At 55.1% G+C, this 14,643-nt stretch overlaps 6 protein-coding genes across 6 annotated transcripts; 2 read left to right on the top strand and 4 right to left on the bottom strand.

Moving 5' to 3' along the window:
• Nucleotides 1-278: 278 nt before the first annotated feature.
• CTAM01_09463 (uncharacterized protein) lies at nt 279-4,192 on the top strand (the record flags this gene model as incomplete). Its single annotated transcript, XM_060525482.1, has 2 exons — nt 279-810; nt 888-4,192. 2 exons carry the CDS (start codon nt 279-281, stop codon nt 4,190-4,192), a joined length of 3,837 nt encoding a protein of 1,278 aa, XP_060379938.1.
• Nucleotides 4,193-4,275: 83 nt separating this feature from the next.
• Nucleotides 4,276-5,238, bottom strand: CTAM01_09462 (formamidase; the record flags this gene model as incomplete). The annotated part of the gene is made up of 1 exon (XM_060525481.1): nt 4,276-5,238. One exon carries the CDS (start codon nt 5,236-5,238, stop codon nt 4,276-4,278), a length of 963 nt encoding a protein of 320 aa, XP_060379937.1.
• Nucleotides 5,239-5,826: 588 nt separating this feature from the next.
• Nucleotides 5,827-8,641, bottom strand: CTAM01_09461 (C6 zinc finger domain-containing protein; the record flags this gene model as incomplete). The annotated part of the gene is made up of 2 exons (XM_060525480.1): nt 5,827-8,444; nt 8,527-8,641. 2 exons carry the CDS (start codon nt 8,639-8,641, stop codon nt 5,827-5,829), a joined length of 2,733 nt encoding a protein of 910 aa, XP_060379936.1.
• A 1,005-nt stretch (nt 8,642-9,646) lies between these two features.
• CTAM01_09460 (beta-lactamase) lies at nt 9,647-10,998 on the bottom strand (the record flags this gene model as incomplete). Its single annotated transcript, XM_060525479.1, has 3 exons — nt 9,647-10,062; nt 10,131-10,422; nt 10,474-10,998. 3 exons carry the CDS (start codon nt 10,996-10,998, stop codon nt 9,647-9,649), a joined length of 1,233 nt encoding a protein of 410 aa, XP_060379935.1.
• A 442-nt stretch (nt 10,999-11,440) lies between these two features.
• On the bottom strand, nt 11,441-12,025 carry CTAM01_09459 (uncharacterized protein; the record flags this gene model as incomplete). Its single annotated transcript, XM_060525478.1, has 2 exons — nt 11,441-11,774; nt 11,856-12,025. The coding sequence occupies 2 exons, from the start codon at nt 12,023-12,025 to the stop codon at nt 11,441-11,443; spliced, it is 504 nt and encodes a 167-aa protein (XP_060379934.1).
• A 269-nt stretch (nt 12,026-12,294) lies between these two features.
• CTAM01_09458 (HK97 family phage prohead protease) lies at nt 12,295-14,375 on the top strand (the record flags this gene model as incomplete). The annotated part of the gene is made up of 5 exons (XM_060525477.1): nt 12,295-12,427; nt 12,492-12,724; nt 12,790-12,930; nt 12,991-13,728; nt 13,890-14,375. 5 exons carry the CDS (start codon nt 12,295-12,297, stop codon nt 14,373-14,375), a joined length of 1,731 nt encoding a protein of 576 aa, XP_060379933.1.
• Between the last annotated feature and the right edge of the window lie 268 nt (nt 14,376-14,643).

The raw sequence follows: 14,643 nt of genomic DNA, 5'->3' as shown, positions 1-14,643 counted from the left end.
TAACCCCCGCCTGGGTTGCATTATTACGACCTCAGGTGGAGGATTGAAGATCTCGAGGCGTTTTCCCTTTTAGGCCAATGGGTCCACGGCTTGGTCCTCCAGTTCCGCGGCACTGAGCCGTATGGCTCATACATACAAAATGGCGACAACCAGTCAATCCGCCCCTAGACGCAGCTACTTTCCGCGGTAGACGGTTTCTCGTCTCTTTCGGCCTCTGCAGGATTCATTGGCTTTGCGACAAAAGAGGTCGGCATTGGTATCGAAGAGTTATGAGAAGAATGGAGTACCGCGACGATGTTCCGCGGGGGCACTGGAAGAAAAGCCAGAAGCCATACACCATCCGTCGGAAACCTATCTCGCCAAAGACCCTCAGCTACGAACCCATTTACGTTGAGACATCAAGTGGTACGGCCAGCAATAATGACATATGCAAGCCTCGCGAAGAGACAAACCTTATTGCAAACGCAGAGTCCGAATTTTCAAACACCTCTCGATCCATCAAGACCTCCTCGAAATCACAGATCAGCACCTCCTACACAGATTCCAATGTCAGTAATGGCTTGTTAAAGGCTACTGAGAATGTTAAAGTCGCTGGCATCGATGAGGAGAGCAATCACAAAGGATGCGTGGCAGCTTCATGGCGCCCGACTTGGCTACGTCCACTTGTGCTAGCAATCTTTGCCAGCCTCTTCCTCTTCCTTGCCGTGGCGCTGGCTGTCATGCTGTGGTACTCAGCCAACAACAGTGGGCTTTTCGAGAGTCGTCAGAGTCTATTGCATACTTATGTGTGGCGATTTGGGCCGACTGCATGTAAGTAGTGCGCCGTATCTTCGACTCTTAATCTGGAGAATATAACCCGTTCGACTGTCTAACGTTTTACCGTCTAGTCCTCACGATTTTGACTATTTTCTGGGCTAGAGTTGAGCTGCAAGCTATGATGTATATGCCTTGGATATCTCTACGTTCAGGTCCCTCGCTTGGAGAAAGTGATCTAGCACTCGACTACACCACGATGCTTTTACCTCTTGTTTTCTCCCGGTCATTTCGTCGGAGGCATTATCTTGTTTTCCTGGTGGCTTCCATTTCTGCCTTGCTCAAGGCCCAGATCATCCTTGCCTCTGGATTGTACAGCCTCACAGAACTCCAAGTTACACGACCTATCGACGTCCTTTTACAAGACACCTTTGATTCGGTGACACCAGAAACTACATACACGCCGGACGCGAGCGTCTACTACAGGGCAAGGGCACAATACGACTTCAACGTCGACTATCCATATGGGGTCGCGGAAGGTTTTGCGTTTCAAACGTTTTACACCGGGAGTGAGTTCAGTCGAGGAACTGTCGCCAACCCAGTAACGGCCACCGTAGATGGGCTTTTCCTAGGCACCCAATGCGTTAAGTTGAACTCCTACGCAATCTTGGAACAGCACAACATCGCCAACTTTCAGGGCAGGGGCTTATACATGAACTTTACCGTGGAGCTTCAATTCGATGGTTGCGAAGAACCAGTCATCGTCCCGCATTTCGACGCTTGGCCCTCTCCGAGACTGAATGCCACATTCTGGGGCTTGCAAACGGACTCAAAAGTCGCCCGACCCTGTTCCGAATTACCTTTACAAGCCCCGGCTTTCCTATACTACAATGGGGTATTCAAGCTACGGAGCGATAACTCGTCTGAGTATCTACATCCACCAGCCGCTGTAATCTGCGAGCCTCACGCTTGGTTGTCGAAAGTTCAAGTCACCGACGATGGAGTGAAGCCGACAGTGATGGCAGTCTATGATGAGCGACGACCTTTGTCCACGCCAAACATCATGACAATGTTCAACAACTCACTCCCGCCCAAGGACATCTGGCACGCGGATACAGTTTCAGGGTGGACTGGTCCGCTCAGTGTTGATCTGAGGTTCAGGGGTCACGCGACTACCGAGTTCCCAGAGGTTGTGACGACCGACATGTTGCAAGATTCATCCCAGAACATTACACGGAGGCTTGGACCATTCGCTAGCCACTACCACCTTCGACAGAAGCAAAGCTCCGGTGGAAGTGGTACATCGCTGCAGCGTATCGTTCGCCTCACCATAAACCCCAAGATTTGCCTAGCGATGATTGCGCTCTTCATTTTCAACGCCGGCATCACTGCGTTTCTGCTTTGGCGTTATCATCACGACACCTCGGTCTGGCACCGCGATCCGGCAACGCTGCTCGGAAATTCAATGTTTCTCAGTAATCATCCCGACATCACAAACCGGACTGCAGAAATCAAAGGCCCATCGCCGGACTGGAAAAGTGGCGCCTTTACGCCCCTGGTTTTGAAAACGACATCACGCGTAGTATTCTGCATCTTCACCATACTGCTCGCGAGTAGTCTCATTGTTACCCTCCGACATTCCGAGACATCGGATGGGCTTGCAACCATTGATGAAGACGGTTATTTACACCTAATGTGGACTTCCTTCCCAGCTACCATAGCACTCGGAGTATCTCTCTACATCAGCTCTTGCGATTGGTCATATCGTGACCTCGCGACTCTCTACCATCTCTCTAGAGCCGCGTGTAACTCTTGCGACCTTGACCGCTCTCTGTTGGATATGCTAGGACTACGCGCGCTGTACTACTCTTTCCGTTACCGTCTCTGGTCTGTCACGGCCTCTCAAAGCCTGGCCCTCGTGTGCGGGATACTCACTTCTCTTATCTCCATTATCTTTACAGTCGAAATCATACCCGGGTCGACACCAACTCAATTCCAACAAAAGACTTGGTTTCAAATACGAGACAACGTTGGGTACGAGCTTGACTACACAGCGAAACAAGAAATGTTCAATGGTCTCTGGACCCGTCGGGAGGAAGGCTCTTTGACTTATCCGGAAAACACGTTCGACAATCTTTTGTTCCATGATTTCGAAAGCATCGACACCCTCGACCCATCCAAGAACCTTTCGGTCGCAATCACAACACCAGCGACCAAGGTCGAGTCTCAGTGCACCCAGCTCAGCGAGGATACGTACGACATCAGCCATTATAACACGACCACGGCAAACGGAACAGTAGCGTATTACGCCGCCGTAGTTGTCACATTTTGTGATCCTGGAAACGAAAAACCTAGAAGGATCAAAAAAGACATTGACCTCGGTATAACTGACCCGGCTGATCCGCTGGGAAGCATATACTTTTCAGGCATGCTTCAAACGCAAGCGAACCCAGTCGTGGACGGCTGCATGCTCGAGAGCCAGCTGGCGCACTCAAATTTGACGACGGCTCTGTACCCTACCTATGTTTGGGGAGCGTTTGACCCGGCTCAAAACAACTTCTCCTTTGTCGCCGTTTGGACGTGTAAATACTCTTGGGTCGAAGTCGACGCGGAAACGAATCTGATCTTCTCCGACGGCCGTCTCGCCATCGACCCGGAGAACCCCCCACGGCCAGACATGGCCTCCACGAGGCCCCTGGACCCCACGCTTGATCTGAACACTTGGTTTGCCATGTACCCAGAAGTCGACCTCGGCGGCACAGGAGATCAGTTCAAGGGGGTGGAGGGTCCCTTCCGACCACTGATCAAGCCGTATGGGACGCTGGACATGTCGGCATTCGGAGATGAGGGACAGCAGGCGGACGTGATGCAGAACATATATCACAACTACGCCCTCAGCTCGGCGCAACTCGCCAACGTCGTGAACCGTAAATTCATCACCGCCGAAAGTGGACCCGCACCGACCCCGGTTGTGGAGGCGACCGTGTATGATAATGGCCGCCGCCGGCTCGTACAGAACCCGACCATCACATATATTGTGGTAGGTATTCTGGGGGCCGTCATCCTATTCAACATCTGGGCGCTGGTGTCGGCCATGATCCGGCGCTGCGGTAGCGGGGATAGCTGGCTGCTGGATATGGATGCGAGGGGCCTCGCGCCGGACGGGTTCCACAGCATCGCCTCGGCAGCCAGCTTGCTCCAGAACTCCAACGTGGCGACTCATCTGCCGCCTGGTTCTGAGATGATGTCGTCGGATGAGGTACACGGGCATATGCACGGTTTGGATTTCCGGTTGGGGTGGTTCCGGAGGGAGTGCGACCAGACGAGGCACTATACGATTGGTGTTATGGGTGATCCGGCGTTTCATTACATGGGTGTCAGAAGGAGTTCAAAAAGGGCTTCGGCAGGGTCTTTCAGGAAGGAAAGCGTGCTTGGTTAATGATAGACATGGCTTCTTCATTACGATGCGTGTATGAAGGAGATGGGGCCGTCGACATCTTGATGTTAAAGTACCTGGATAGATCAATACTCATCCTCAAATATAGAATAATGAATACTCGCAGACACCGCAAAATTCGGCATATCCACGATCTCCGCGATCTTCAAATCAGCCGCAATGCTGCACAGCATATACGCCTCCTCCCTCTCAAGCCCCCTCTCCGCAACAAGATACGCAATCAAACTCCTCAACGCCTTCCTACTCGCCTCCAACAAGTCAGAATCAATCCCCAGCACCGCATACACGCCACCTTCATCCTCCCCCTTATGGCCGCGAGCATGCACCGACCCGCGCGTGTCATAGTGCGGACTCGTCACATACGGCATATCCTCCCGGACCGTAAACCGCAACGTAGCTTTCATCGGCGTCTCGATCGCCGTGCCGCAGACTTCCCCGTCTCCTTGCGCGGCATGCCCGTCCCCGCAGGAGAAATTCGCCCCCGGGACGCGGATGGGGAGGTAGAGTCTCGTTCCGGCCGTGATGTGTCTGCAATCTATATTCCCGCCCGTCTCCAGCGGCGGAATCGTCGGGAAAGGACCTGCCTCAGCCGGTGATACCCCCGCTATCCCCAGAAACGGACGCAGCGGGATCTTGATGCCTGGTTTAAACACGATATGCGTCGCGTCGTCATCCCAGTGGAAGTGTTTAATAACATGATTCGGGAATTCATCTGCTAATAGTCCAAAGCCGGGGAGGACTGCGGTCCAGCCCCAGCCCGTAGAGGGTTTGAGGGAGAGGAATTCGATTTCGAGGACGGAGCCTGGGTGTGTGGCGGCGATGGCGACGGGGCCGTGGATCGGGTCAAAGGTTGCGAGGTTTAGGGTCGCGAGGGAGGTTGGTGTTGTGGAGGGGGTGATTTGGCCGCCGGAGGAGTCGTGGAGGTCAAAGGTTACGGGCTGGTTTTGGGGGACGGTGAGGAGGGGAGGGGTTTTGCTTGACCAGTGGAGGGTTGGGTTTGCGGATGTGATGTGGAAGGAGGGGGCCATTTTCTTGGGGCGGGGGCTGTGAGGAGTGTGGTTTGTAGAAATCGTGTCGGAGATGTTTGAGTGAGTTTTGACGGTTTTGTGAGGCTTGTCTTGTTGTCGGTGAGATGAGGAACGAGGTCCTCCGGGGGAGAGAACGGAGGTTGATGGCGGGTGGGGTTGCTTATCGGCGGTCGGATGCGGGGTTTCGGGGTTTGAGGGATGAGTGACGTACCTTTATCCCGGCACGGAGCGGGTCTGGTATAAGTATCTACCGAGTCTCCGGTAGGTGATCGGAGTTTATCTCCCTGGTAAGGCTGATGAGGGATCTCGAGCCTGGCATTCATGACCTCTTCGTTTCTGTCATGGCATCAATCATATCAGGTAACTGTTGGAGTGGCAGTCATCAGGTTCATGCATCATTAACGGGGGGGACAGCTGTGTGCTCCATGAACGGAATATGGCCCATAATCGTGACATCGTATTCCAGTTGCTTCGTCATTAACTGTTGAGTTGTTGGCACAACTTGACATAAATACACTCTATCTCCCCTTTTCATTCACCTTTTGCGTAACCAAAGGCTCGTCCGTAGATGCCCCAAGGCCTCCCAAATCACAGAATCTCAACAGGCCCAAAAACATTCCAAGAATCCTGACTCCCAACCATGCTCTCAACACTCAACCCCTTCGCCCGCTCCGCAAGCAACCCACCGCCCAGAATCCCAGCAACCTGCCTCGACAAAGTCGACTTACGCCCCAAATACCACAACGCCTTGACACAATCCTCACACCGATCCAACGCCTCCGCCACAACCTCATCCCCAACACCTAACCCACCAACACCGCCCGCCTCCTCAAGCAACAACGTCCCCGCCATCGCAAACGACCGAATCAGCACCATAGTCCACGGCTCCGTAAGCAAAGCCCCCTCCTTCACAGCCGGATGAAAATCCAACAACACACCCAACCCGCCCACGTCATGCTGCGGCGTAGCCGCCCTCGCGAGATCCGACACCTCCCGCACGCTCGCCCTCCTCAAATCCCCGACCAACCCGCTCGCCACCCTCTCCGCGGCCCTTGTCGCGCTGCCCAGGCCCTGCTCGTCCACGAGCGCGATGCAATCCGCCATCATCATTGCCGCGAGAAGCCAGTGGCCCAGCAGACAAATGTACCAGCTCTGGATCTTGGAGGGGATCGCGTCGTGGTGCTCGATGCAATCCCGGAACAGGGGGCCGTACATCATGTTCCAGTGGCGGTACACCGCCAGCCCGTCTTGGATTGCGTCCTCGATGGACTTTGGGGACGCGGAGCCGCGGGAGGAGAGGGCTTGGATGCGTGTGATTTTGCGGAAGAGGAGGACTTTGACGGGGGCTGCGTCGCGGAGTTCGCGCTCGAAGATATTCGTTGGACAGGGCCAGCGGAGAGGGGCGAGTTTCTGGTTGCGTTTGATGATGAATTGGTCGTTCCAGCTTTCTGGGGATGGGATCGCTACCGGGATGGTGTCGTCGTCTTCGTCTTTGCAGGGCGGTGAGTCTTGCTTCTTTGCTGTTGCTGTCTCGCGGCTGTCTTCGTCTGAGACGACGGGCGGTCTGTCGGAGATGGCGGAGGATAGGGTGTCGAACATGATGGCGAGCCAGAAGAGCATCTTCATCGTCGCTTTTTCTTCGCCGTGAGCATCTTCTCCGCCGCCGACAGCCCATCCTGATTCGGTCCTCGCGTTGGCGGCCCCGCGTGCTTTTACTTTCTTCCTCCTCTCAAAGTTTTCAGACCTGCGCTTGAGAACGTGCAGGCGCCGGGCGCCGCGCTCGACGTAGAGCGAGTACCCTTCCTCGTCCAGCGCCGTCTGCACCTTTTCCTTTGTCCCCGGCGTCTCCCAGTCGTTCCCGTCTCCGTTGGTGTAATCGTACCCCAGCTGACTCTGACCAACCATCCCTTCGCTAAACTCCCACCCGATCCCCTCCGCGCTCTCTTGGTTCTTCTGCGTGAGGCCAAAAAGGAGCTCCGCCATGGCCACCTTGAACGAGTCCACGCCCGCGCAGTCGTCCAGACACCGCTGCGCCTGGTTCCAAAATGATATCTGCAGCGCCGTGTCGAATTCCTGTTCGGTCCCCGGCACGGACGAGTCCCCGAAGCCGTTTGGCTTCTGGTACCGCGCTTGACTCCGTTGACTTCCCTGTGCCCACTGCGCCGTGAATGCCATGATGGCGAGATGTAGCGCTCTCGTGGCCTTTCGGTCTTCGGATACGCTGAGCGGCTTCAGACCCAGCGAGGCGAGGGATTTATCGAGCTTGAAGACGCGGCGGTAAATCCTGTTGGGCAGATTGAGATGAATCTGCGTCGGGTCGTGACCTCGCGCGTCGCCGAGACTCGAGCGCTCCAGCTGTGTGGGGGTTAGGATGTAGGGACAGTTCTGCTCCACCAGCCAGCACGAGAGCGCGCCCTCCATGACGTCGTGGTACAGCTTCATAAGGTTATCCGTCATGAGCGTCTGATTCGTCCGCGCAATCATCGCCTGCGTGGCCGAGTACTCTGAGATCCCAGCACCACCAGGTGGCGCATAGTTCATGGCGTGCGCCTGCTGCCACGCCCTCTTGCGGGCATTCGGGTCGATGCCCATGGGCGAACAAGTCGAGTCCGGGCTGAGGCTGATGGTCGAGGCGCCATGCATGGAGACGAGATCGGCGTCGTCGAAGCCTGGCAACTCATCTGAGAGACAGCTGGGCGCTGAGAGGGATGAGGGGCCCGGGAAGAGGAGCGAGGCGGCGTCGTCGGCGGATGGGTCGAAGGTGAGGGGCTCGTCGGCGGGGGATAGCGTGAATAGGTTTTGGGGAAATCCAAAGTCGTTTGCTACTGCTGCTGCTGCTGCTCCGCCAAAGGCATGTGAGCTTGGCGTCTCGTGGGTGAATGATGCGACATGATCCGGGATGAGCGACTGAAGCTCGGCGAGTTGGGCCTCACTCAGACCTGATGGACCTTGGGATGCTGGCGATACAGAGGCTTTGTTGCTGTTGCTGCTGTCGTTGTTGACCTTCTTGCAGTGAGTTGACTTGACCCTCTTCCGACTCGGCGCGGCGGAAGCGGAGGCGGAGCCGGCAGCGGCAGCAGCAGCGGTCTTCTCGGCGGACTGCCTTCGGACCCGGAGCTGGGCCTGCTGTGACCGGGCCCAGTTGAATGTGCACGACTTGCGCGTCTTTGAACAGTTTGAGCACGGCCCGTTCATGCTCTGCCAGTCTGTTCATCAAGAAATTAGTCCCGGGGTTGAAGAGAGAGTGTTTTCGTTGTCTCATTGCTCAATTCACTCTGTGCTACCTACCAACCTCCCATTGAAGGTCTGCATCCAGACACAGCTGGATATCCTTGAGGGCGCCCGCGTCGCAGGCCCTCTTGCCCTTGCGACATTGGTCGCAGCTGCTATTCTGCCGCCTCATCGCATTCGCGTATCGTCGGTTATCGTGATGCTTCTCACACGGCTCGGTGGGTATGTGTCAAGGCGAGGTGAGATGAGATTTCAATGTGGAGGTTGAGCCAGGTTGTGAGGCGGAGATTCGAGACAATCGAAGCTGAAAAAGAAGGGGTGGGTGTGGTCCTCCAGCTGTCTCCAGTTTCTTTTTGCCCCCCTCAAGGCCCCAACAAAGAAAAATCCCCGCTAGTTCCAAAACTCGTGACCAGTCAAATCCCCCGGCCATCCGAAACGACGTCGTCACGGGGAGGTCCCTGTCGCCAAAACCCCGCGTTTTTTCCCCTTCTCTCACCTTTTCTTAGACTCTAGCGTTGCCTGCGTCAGCAAGGGAAAAGAAAGCGGGGTGCATACGGTGAGTTTGCCAGTTGGTTCATGTTTCCCCCCGCAGATCCTCTTCTTCTTCTGCGAGGAGATTCCGTCTCTGGTGTGTGCCGGTTGCCAAGTCCGGTGTTGGCTGGTCTGGGGGAACCAGGGTTGGGATGGGATCCGGGGAAAAGAAAGGGAGGGGGCTTCCCCATCCTCCGGAAGCGAGAGCTGTCAACCCCGGATTCCATTGCTTTCGGTGAACCTTACGAGGCACAGGTTCAAGGGATCCAACGGTTTGGTTAGACGTTCTTGAAGCTTACCATGTTGTTGGCTGCATTCTTCAACCGTCAGGACGTTCCTTATGGGAAAATCAGCCCACTTTGAGGTCGTCTTGCAGTTGCATCCTACCTAGGCACCTGGGTAAGCCAATGGCGAGCTGGACATCCCTCATGCACTGAGTCTCTGGCAATGGAATTGGTTCAAGACCTTCTCACATATTACTAGCTTCATTCTGATGAAAGGGGGCCAATAGGAAATCATCCATACATGGAAATCTGTTTCCGAAAATTCCGACGAGAAACAAGCCTCATCAGTAGGAAGACGACGCGAACCCGCGGAAACACAGTGTTTAGACTGAGATTCTGAGAATCGTTCATCATCATAGACATCACGCACTCAGCCCCTTATACACAGCAGCCTCAACCTGCGCCCAGAGCCCCATGACCGAAGCGTCGCCAAACGGCAGAATCTGCGAGCACACGATCCCGGCCACCCCGTTCTCCCGGTCGCACCACCAGAACAGGTTCGGCAGCCCAGCCCACCACGCCGTCCCGCTCGAGCGCCCCGTCGGCCCGCCCGTGATCATAAACGTTAGGCCCCAGCTCTGCGGCGGGTTGCCCGGGATCGGGTAGAGCTCCGGGATCCCGTTGGTCAGCTCCGGTTTCGCAGCCTGGACGCCCTGTCGGGCAAAGTCTGGGAACTTTGAGATTTGGTTAGAGAACATTTCGTCTACCGTCTCCTTTTTCAGGATTTGGGCTTTTGTGATGGGACAGGTCCCGTCGTTGAGGAAGACTGCCAGGATGCCTGTAGAGAATCATTCAATTAGTCCTCTGATAGTTTGGCATGGTTCCGACAAGAGGCGTAGCACGTACGGGTGTATTCTTGAGGCTTTGCGAAAATGCCGGCGCCGCCGCTGTTGAAGCAGGCGCGGATCTCCTCCTCTGACTGCACGATCAACGGGCGATGGAGAGGGTGGTCTCTGTGGACCAACTTGCCGTCGGGCCGCTTGTAGTGCATGTACGCCAACTGCGCCTTCATCGAGGGCGTCGGGATCATGTTGACGTTCTTGAGGCCCAAAGGCTGGCAGATGTTGGCCTGGATGTAGTCATTCAGACTCATGTTCGTGGCCCGCTCCAGGGCGATGCCAGCCCAGTCAATGCCGACCTACAATTCCGAATTAGAGGCCATCGTCTCAACAATTGTTACTTCACTTACGCCATACTCCCAGCCTTCACCCGGCTGGAACAACAAAGGCTGCACCATATCCCTCACACTTCCCGAGAACTCATCAATCCCCGCTGGCAGACTCCAATCGCGCAGCCGCTCGCTGAAGAAAGTATACCCGAACCCAGCCGTGTGCGTCAGCAGCATGCGGAGCGTGATGCCGCGCTTCTTGTCAACGAGCTTGCCCTCGGGCGTCAGGACCTTGATATCGGCCAGCTCCGGGCAGAGCTTCTCCAGGTGGTCCGCGTCGTCGAGGCTCAGCTGGCCCTTCTCGACGAGCTGCATGCACGCGATGCCGACCACCATTTTCGTGCACGAGGCGATCCAGTACACGCTGTCCAGGGTCATGGGCTCCGAAGAGTCGACGCCCCGGGTGCCAGCGGCATGGGCGAATTGTTCGGTGCCGGTGCGGTCGATGACCACTACGGTTGTTCCGGGGATGCCGGTGGGGGAGGTTGTGACGGCATTGTCTACGATGCCTTTGATTTCGTTGACTGCTTGTGATGAGAGAGGCATTTTTGAGTGTGAGAGTATGTAAGTTTGCTATGGTGTGAGTGAGATGGCGTGTGAAGATAAATGAGATGAACGGCTCATGTGAGGAAGGAGGGGTGAGTGAGTGAGTTCAGATTTCACAGCAGACACACAAGAAGATCACAGAGATGATCAATTCGGCCGAGCTTCGTCTTGGCAATCTGTGCCTATCCTTTTCCAAAGCAGTCATGTCGGTGCGGTAGCATTAAATACGGGGACCCATCGTCTCAGCTGCAGGCCCAAACAAGAACGCAACGCACGCAAGTTGACGAAATAGATGCAAACCTTAGTACTTTAGTCATTCGAACCGCGTCCAACCTCGGCCCACCACCACCACCACCACCACCACCACCACCACCAGCACACACTTTGAACGGCACCTGTTCCGGACTTGGGGGCAGATCAACTTCTCCAAGTTTGACTCGGCTCAAGACATGGACCATCCCTCCCTCCCCACGATGCGAATCTGAGAGTTCGGCCTTCCCCGCAAAGCGGTTGTGAGAACAGTAGTGTCACGGCAGTTGCGGATCCGCTCCACGGCCGCAGCGGCTCTCCGCATTTCACTGTGACATCCCGTCTTGTCTGAATCCTCCTCCATCCAGTATCCGCTCATCGCCTTGCCTGCAGGGCGGATCCGCAGCGGCTCCTCCTTTCGAAGTCTTCTCCTCCCTTCGGTGTGATGCGGGGATGCGCAGACGCGACGACGAGGCTGGTGTTTGAGTGTTTGAGGGGAAATGATATGCGGACTTCGACGTGTTTTGCTGCATGTCTGAGGTGAGTACAACCTCGCCGGGTGATGCAGGATAGAGAGCATCTATCTGCTGCGGCCTTATGCGTCCAACGTTGCTCTGAGGGCCTCGGCGTCTGCGGCCCCTCCACGGACGATAGCAGTATCTCTGATGGGGATATCGGTGCAATGCCACGAATGCGGGCAGACGTTGGTGCGGAGAATGTAACTGCGGTTGCCTCTTCCAAGGTATCCGTACATGATGTTGGAGTACAGTGTCCCCATGGGAGTGCTCTGGGGATGCTCTAGGGATACCCGTTGTAGTCGTCTGATGTCACGTAAAGCAACACGTCTCATGCGAAACGAACTGGATAAGGTAGACTTCAGTATGTCGTCACACGAGGCTATAAGAAGCATTGAACTCCCTCGACTCTGTGTGCAAATTGAATAAATTGGACGAAAGAGCAGTGTTCATCGTGCTTCAACACCCTTCATATCATTATTATCCTCGTTTGACATTTACTTCTGAGAATTTGATATTGCAAATTCCAGACATGGCTACGATTACAGCTACCCAGCAAAAGAAATTTGCGACCGATCTGAGGGACTATGCCAAGCGTCGTCAGACAGACGGGCCCTACGCCGATAACCTCGATGTAGATGTTCTCATCGTAGGCGGTGGATTTGGTGAGTGATCAAACCGCAAATCTTACCTAGTGATCACCCTCAAAGACTAACATGATTATCAAAGGCGGAGTCTTTATGCTGAAGACTCTCCGGGAGATGGGCCTACGGGCAGTCATCTACGAAGCCGGAACCTCGTTCGGAGGAACCTGGCGTTGGAACCGCTACCCCGGTGCCCGAGTCGACTCAGAGGTCCCAGAGTATGAGTTCTCGTGGCCCGAGGTGTTCAAGGACTGGACGTGGTCAACCAATTACCCCAATTACCAGGAGCTTCGTCAGTACTTTGATCACGTTGACAAGGTCAGTCCACACAAGATAATTCCAAGGGATACACCTGAACAAAAGCTAAGATATAAGTCACGCAGGTCTTGGATCTCTCCAAAGACTGCTCATTCGATACCGTCGTCACCGGCGCCCAATTCCAACCAGACGAAGGCAAATGGCACGTAAAGACTGCCGACGGCCGCCTGGCAAAGAGCAAGTACTTTGTCGTCGCAGCCGGTTTCGTAAGTCAAACCCCCTTCTCACTCCTCACGTCGGCCATGAACTCACCATCAAAACTCTAGGCCTCAAAACGCTACATTCCCAACTGGCCCGGCGTCGAAAAGTTCAAGGGCGTAGTCCACCACTCCTCCTTCTGGCCCGAAGAAGACGTACCCGTCCGCGGCAAGCGCTGCGCCGTCATCGGCACCGGCGCCTCGGGCGTCCAAATCTGCCAGGAATGGGGCAAAGCCGTCGGCGAGAGCGGCGAGCTCAAGGTCTTCCAGCGCACGCCGAACCTGGCGGTGCCGATGGGCAAACGCAACCTCACGGCGCAGGAGCAGAACATCGGCAAGGAGTGGTACCCGCGCCTCTACCAGCTGCGCGAGAAGTGCTTCGGTGGCTTCTTCTACGGCATGGTGGAGCGCAACACCTTTGACGACTCGCCTGAGGAGCGGGAGGCGTTTTATCGGCAGCTGTGGGAGCACGGCGGGTTCCGGTTCTGGTTGGGGAATTACAAGGATATGTTGTTTGATGCGGATGCAAACAAGGAGGCGTACGACTTTTGGGCGAGGAACGTGCGGACGCGGATTGGGGATGCGAGGAAGAGGGATATTTTGGCGCCAAAGGTGGACAAGATGCCGCATTTCTTTGGCGTCAAGAGGCCTTGCTTGGAGCAGAACTACTATGAGCAGTTCAACAAGGCCAATGTGGACGTTGTCGACATTGGCAAGAACGAGATTGACAGCTTCACGGAGACGGGTATCAGGTTGAAGGATGGGACGACGTACGACTTTGATGTGGTTGCCATTGCCACTGGTTTTGTAAGTCTTTTTCTCTTTATATGCACAGGCAAGGGGATGGAATTTGGTACCAGTGTTGTCGAACGCGACAAAGCACAAGGAGAAGGACATCAGTACCATGTCCTCGCCCTGCATGCGTAACGTTGCAGACCTCGTCAAAAAGCTAACACAGAATTTCTTAGGATATCACCACCGGAGGCATGACAAACATGGGCCTAAAGAGCATAAACAACACGTACCTCCAAGACGAATGGAAAGCCGCGGCAAACACCTACCTCGGCACCACCGTCAGCGGTTACCCCAACATGTTCCACATGTACGGCCCCCACGGTCCCACGCTGCTGAGCAACGGGCCCTCGACGGTCGAGGTCCAGGGCCGCTGGATCGCCGACTGCATCCGCAAGATTGAGCGGGAGGGCATCAAGTACGTCAACCCGACCGCGGACGCGACCAAGGCGTGGAAGCAGCGGATCAATGAGTTGAGCGACGCGAGCTTGTTCCCGACGACACGGTCGACGTATATGGGTGGGTCGATGCCGGGTAAGGCGTTTGAACAGGTCAACTTTGCGGGTGGCATTCCGCAGTATGCCAAAGAGATTCGGGAGAAGTTGGATGGGTGGACCGGGTTTGATGTTGTCAAGGATACCAGGGATAAGAGCAGAATTTGAGTTGGTAGAGACCGTTTTCCGTTGATGTAGTTGCGAGGTTTTCATAGTAGTATTTCTGAAGAGATTGTTGGCATCTCCAGGGAATACAATCTCTGAAATTATCATGTGCATTTTCTGTTGAGTTGGAAATTATTATGAGGTGTCCATTTCCAGAGGGCAAGAGCAATGGAGCTGGGTAATACAAAGCGGCTTGACAAAGACTTGTCCAACAGTGATAGCGATTCCGACCAAAGGAATTCAAGTGAATCTTTCGGTGTAGGGTTCTTAA

Source organism: Colletotrichum tamarilloi (genome assembly GCF_030869305.1).
Source record: "Colletotrichum tamarilloi strain Tom-12 chromosome Unknown Scaffold_37.1, whole genome shotgun sequence".
NCBI lineage: Eukaryota > Fungi > Ascomycota > Sordariomycetes > Glomerellales > Glomerellaceae > Colletotrichum > Colletotrichum tamarilloi.
The sequence above is the reverse complement of the archived record's forward strand: the minus strand, read 5'-3'. Positions and strand labels throughout refer to the sequence as shown.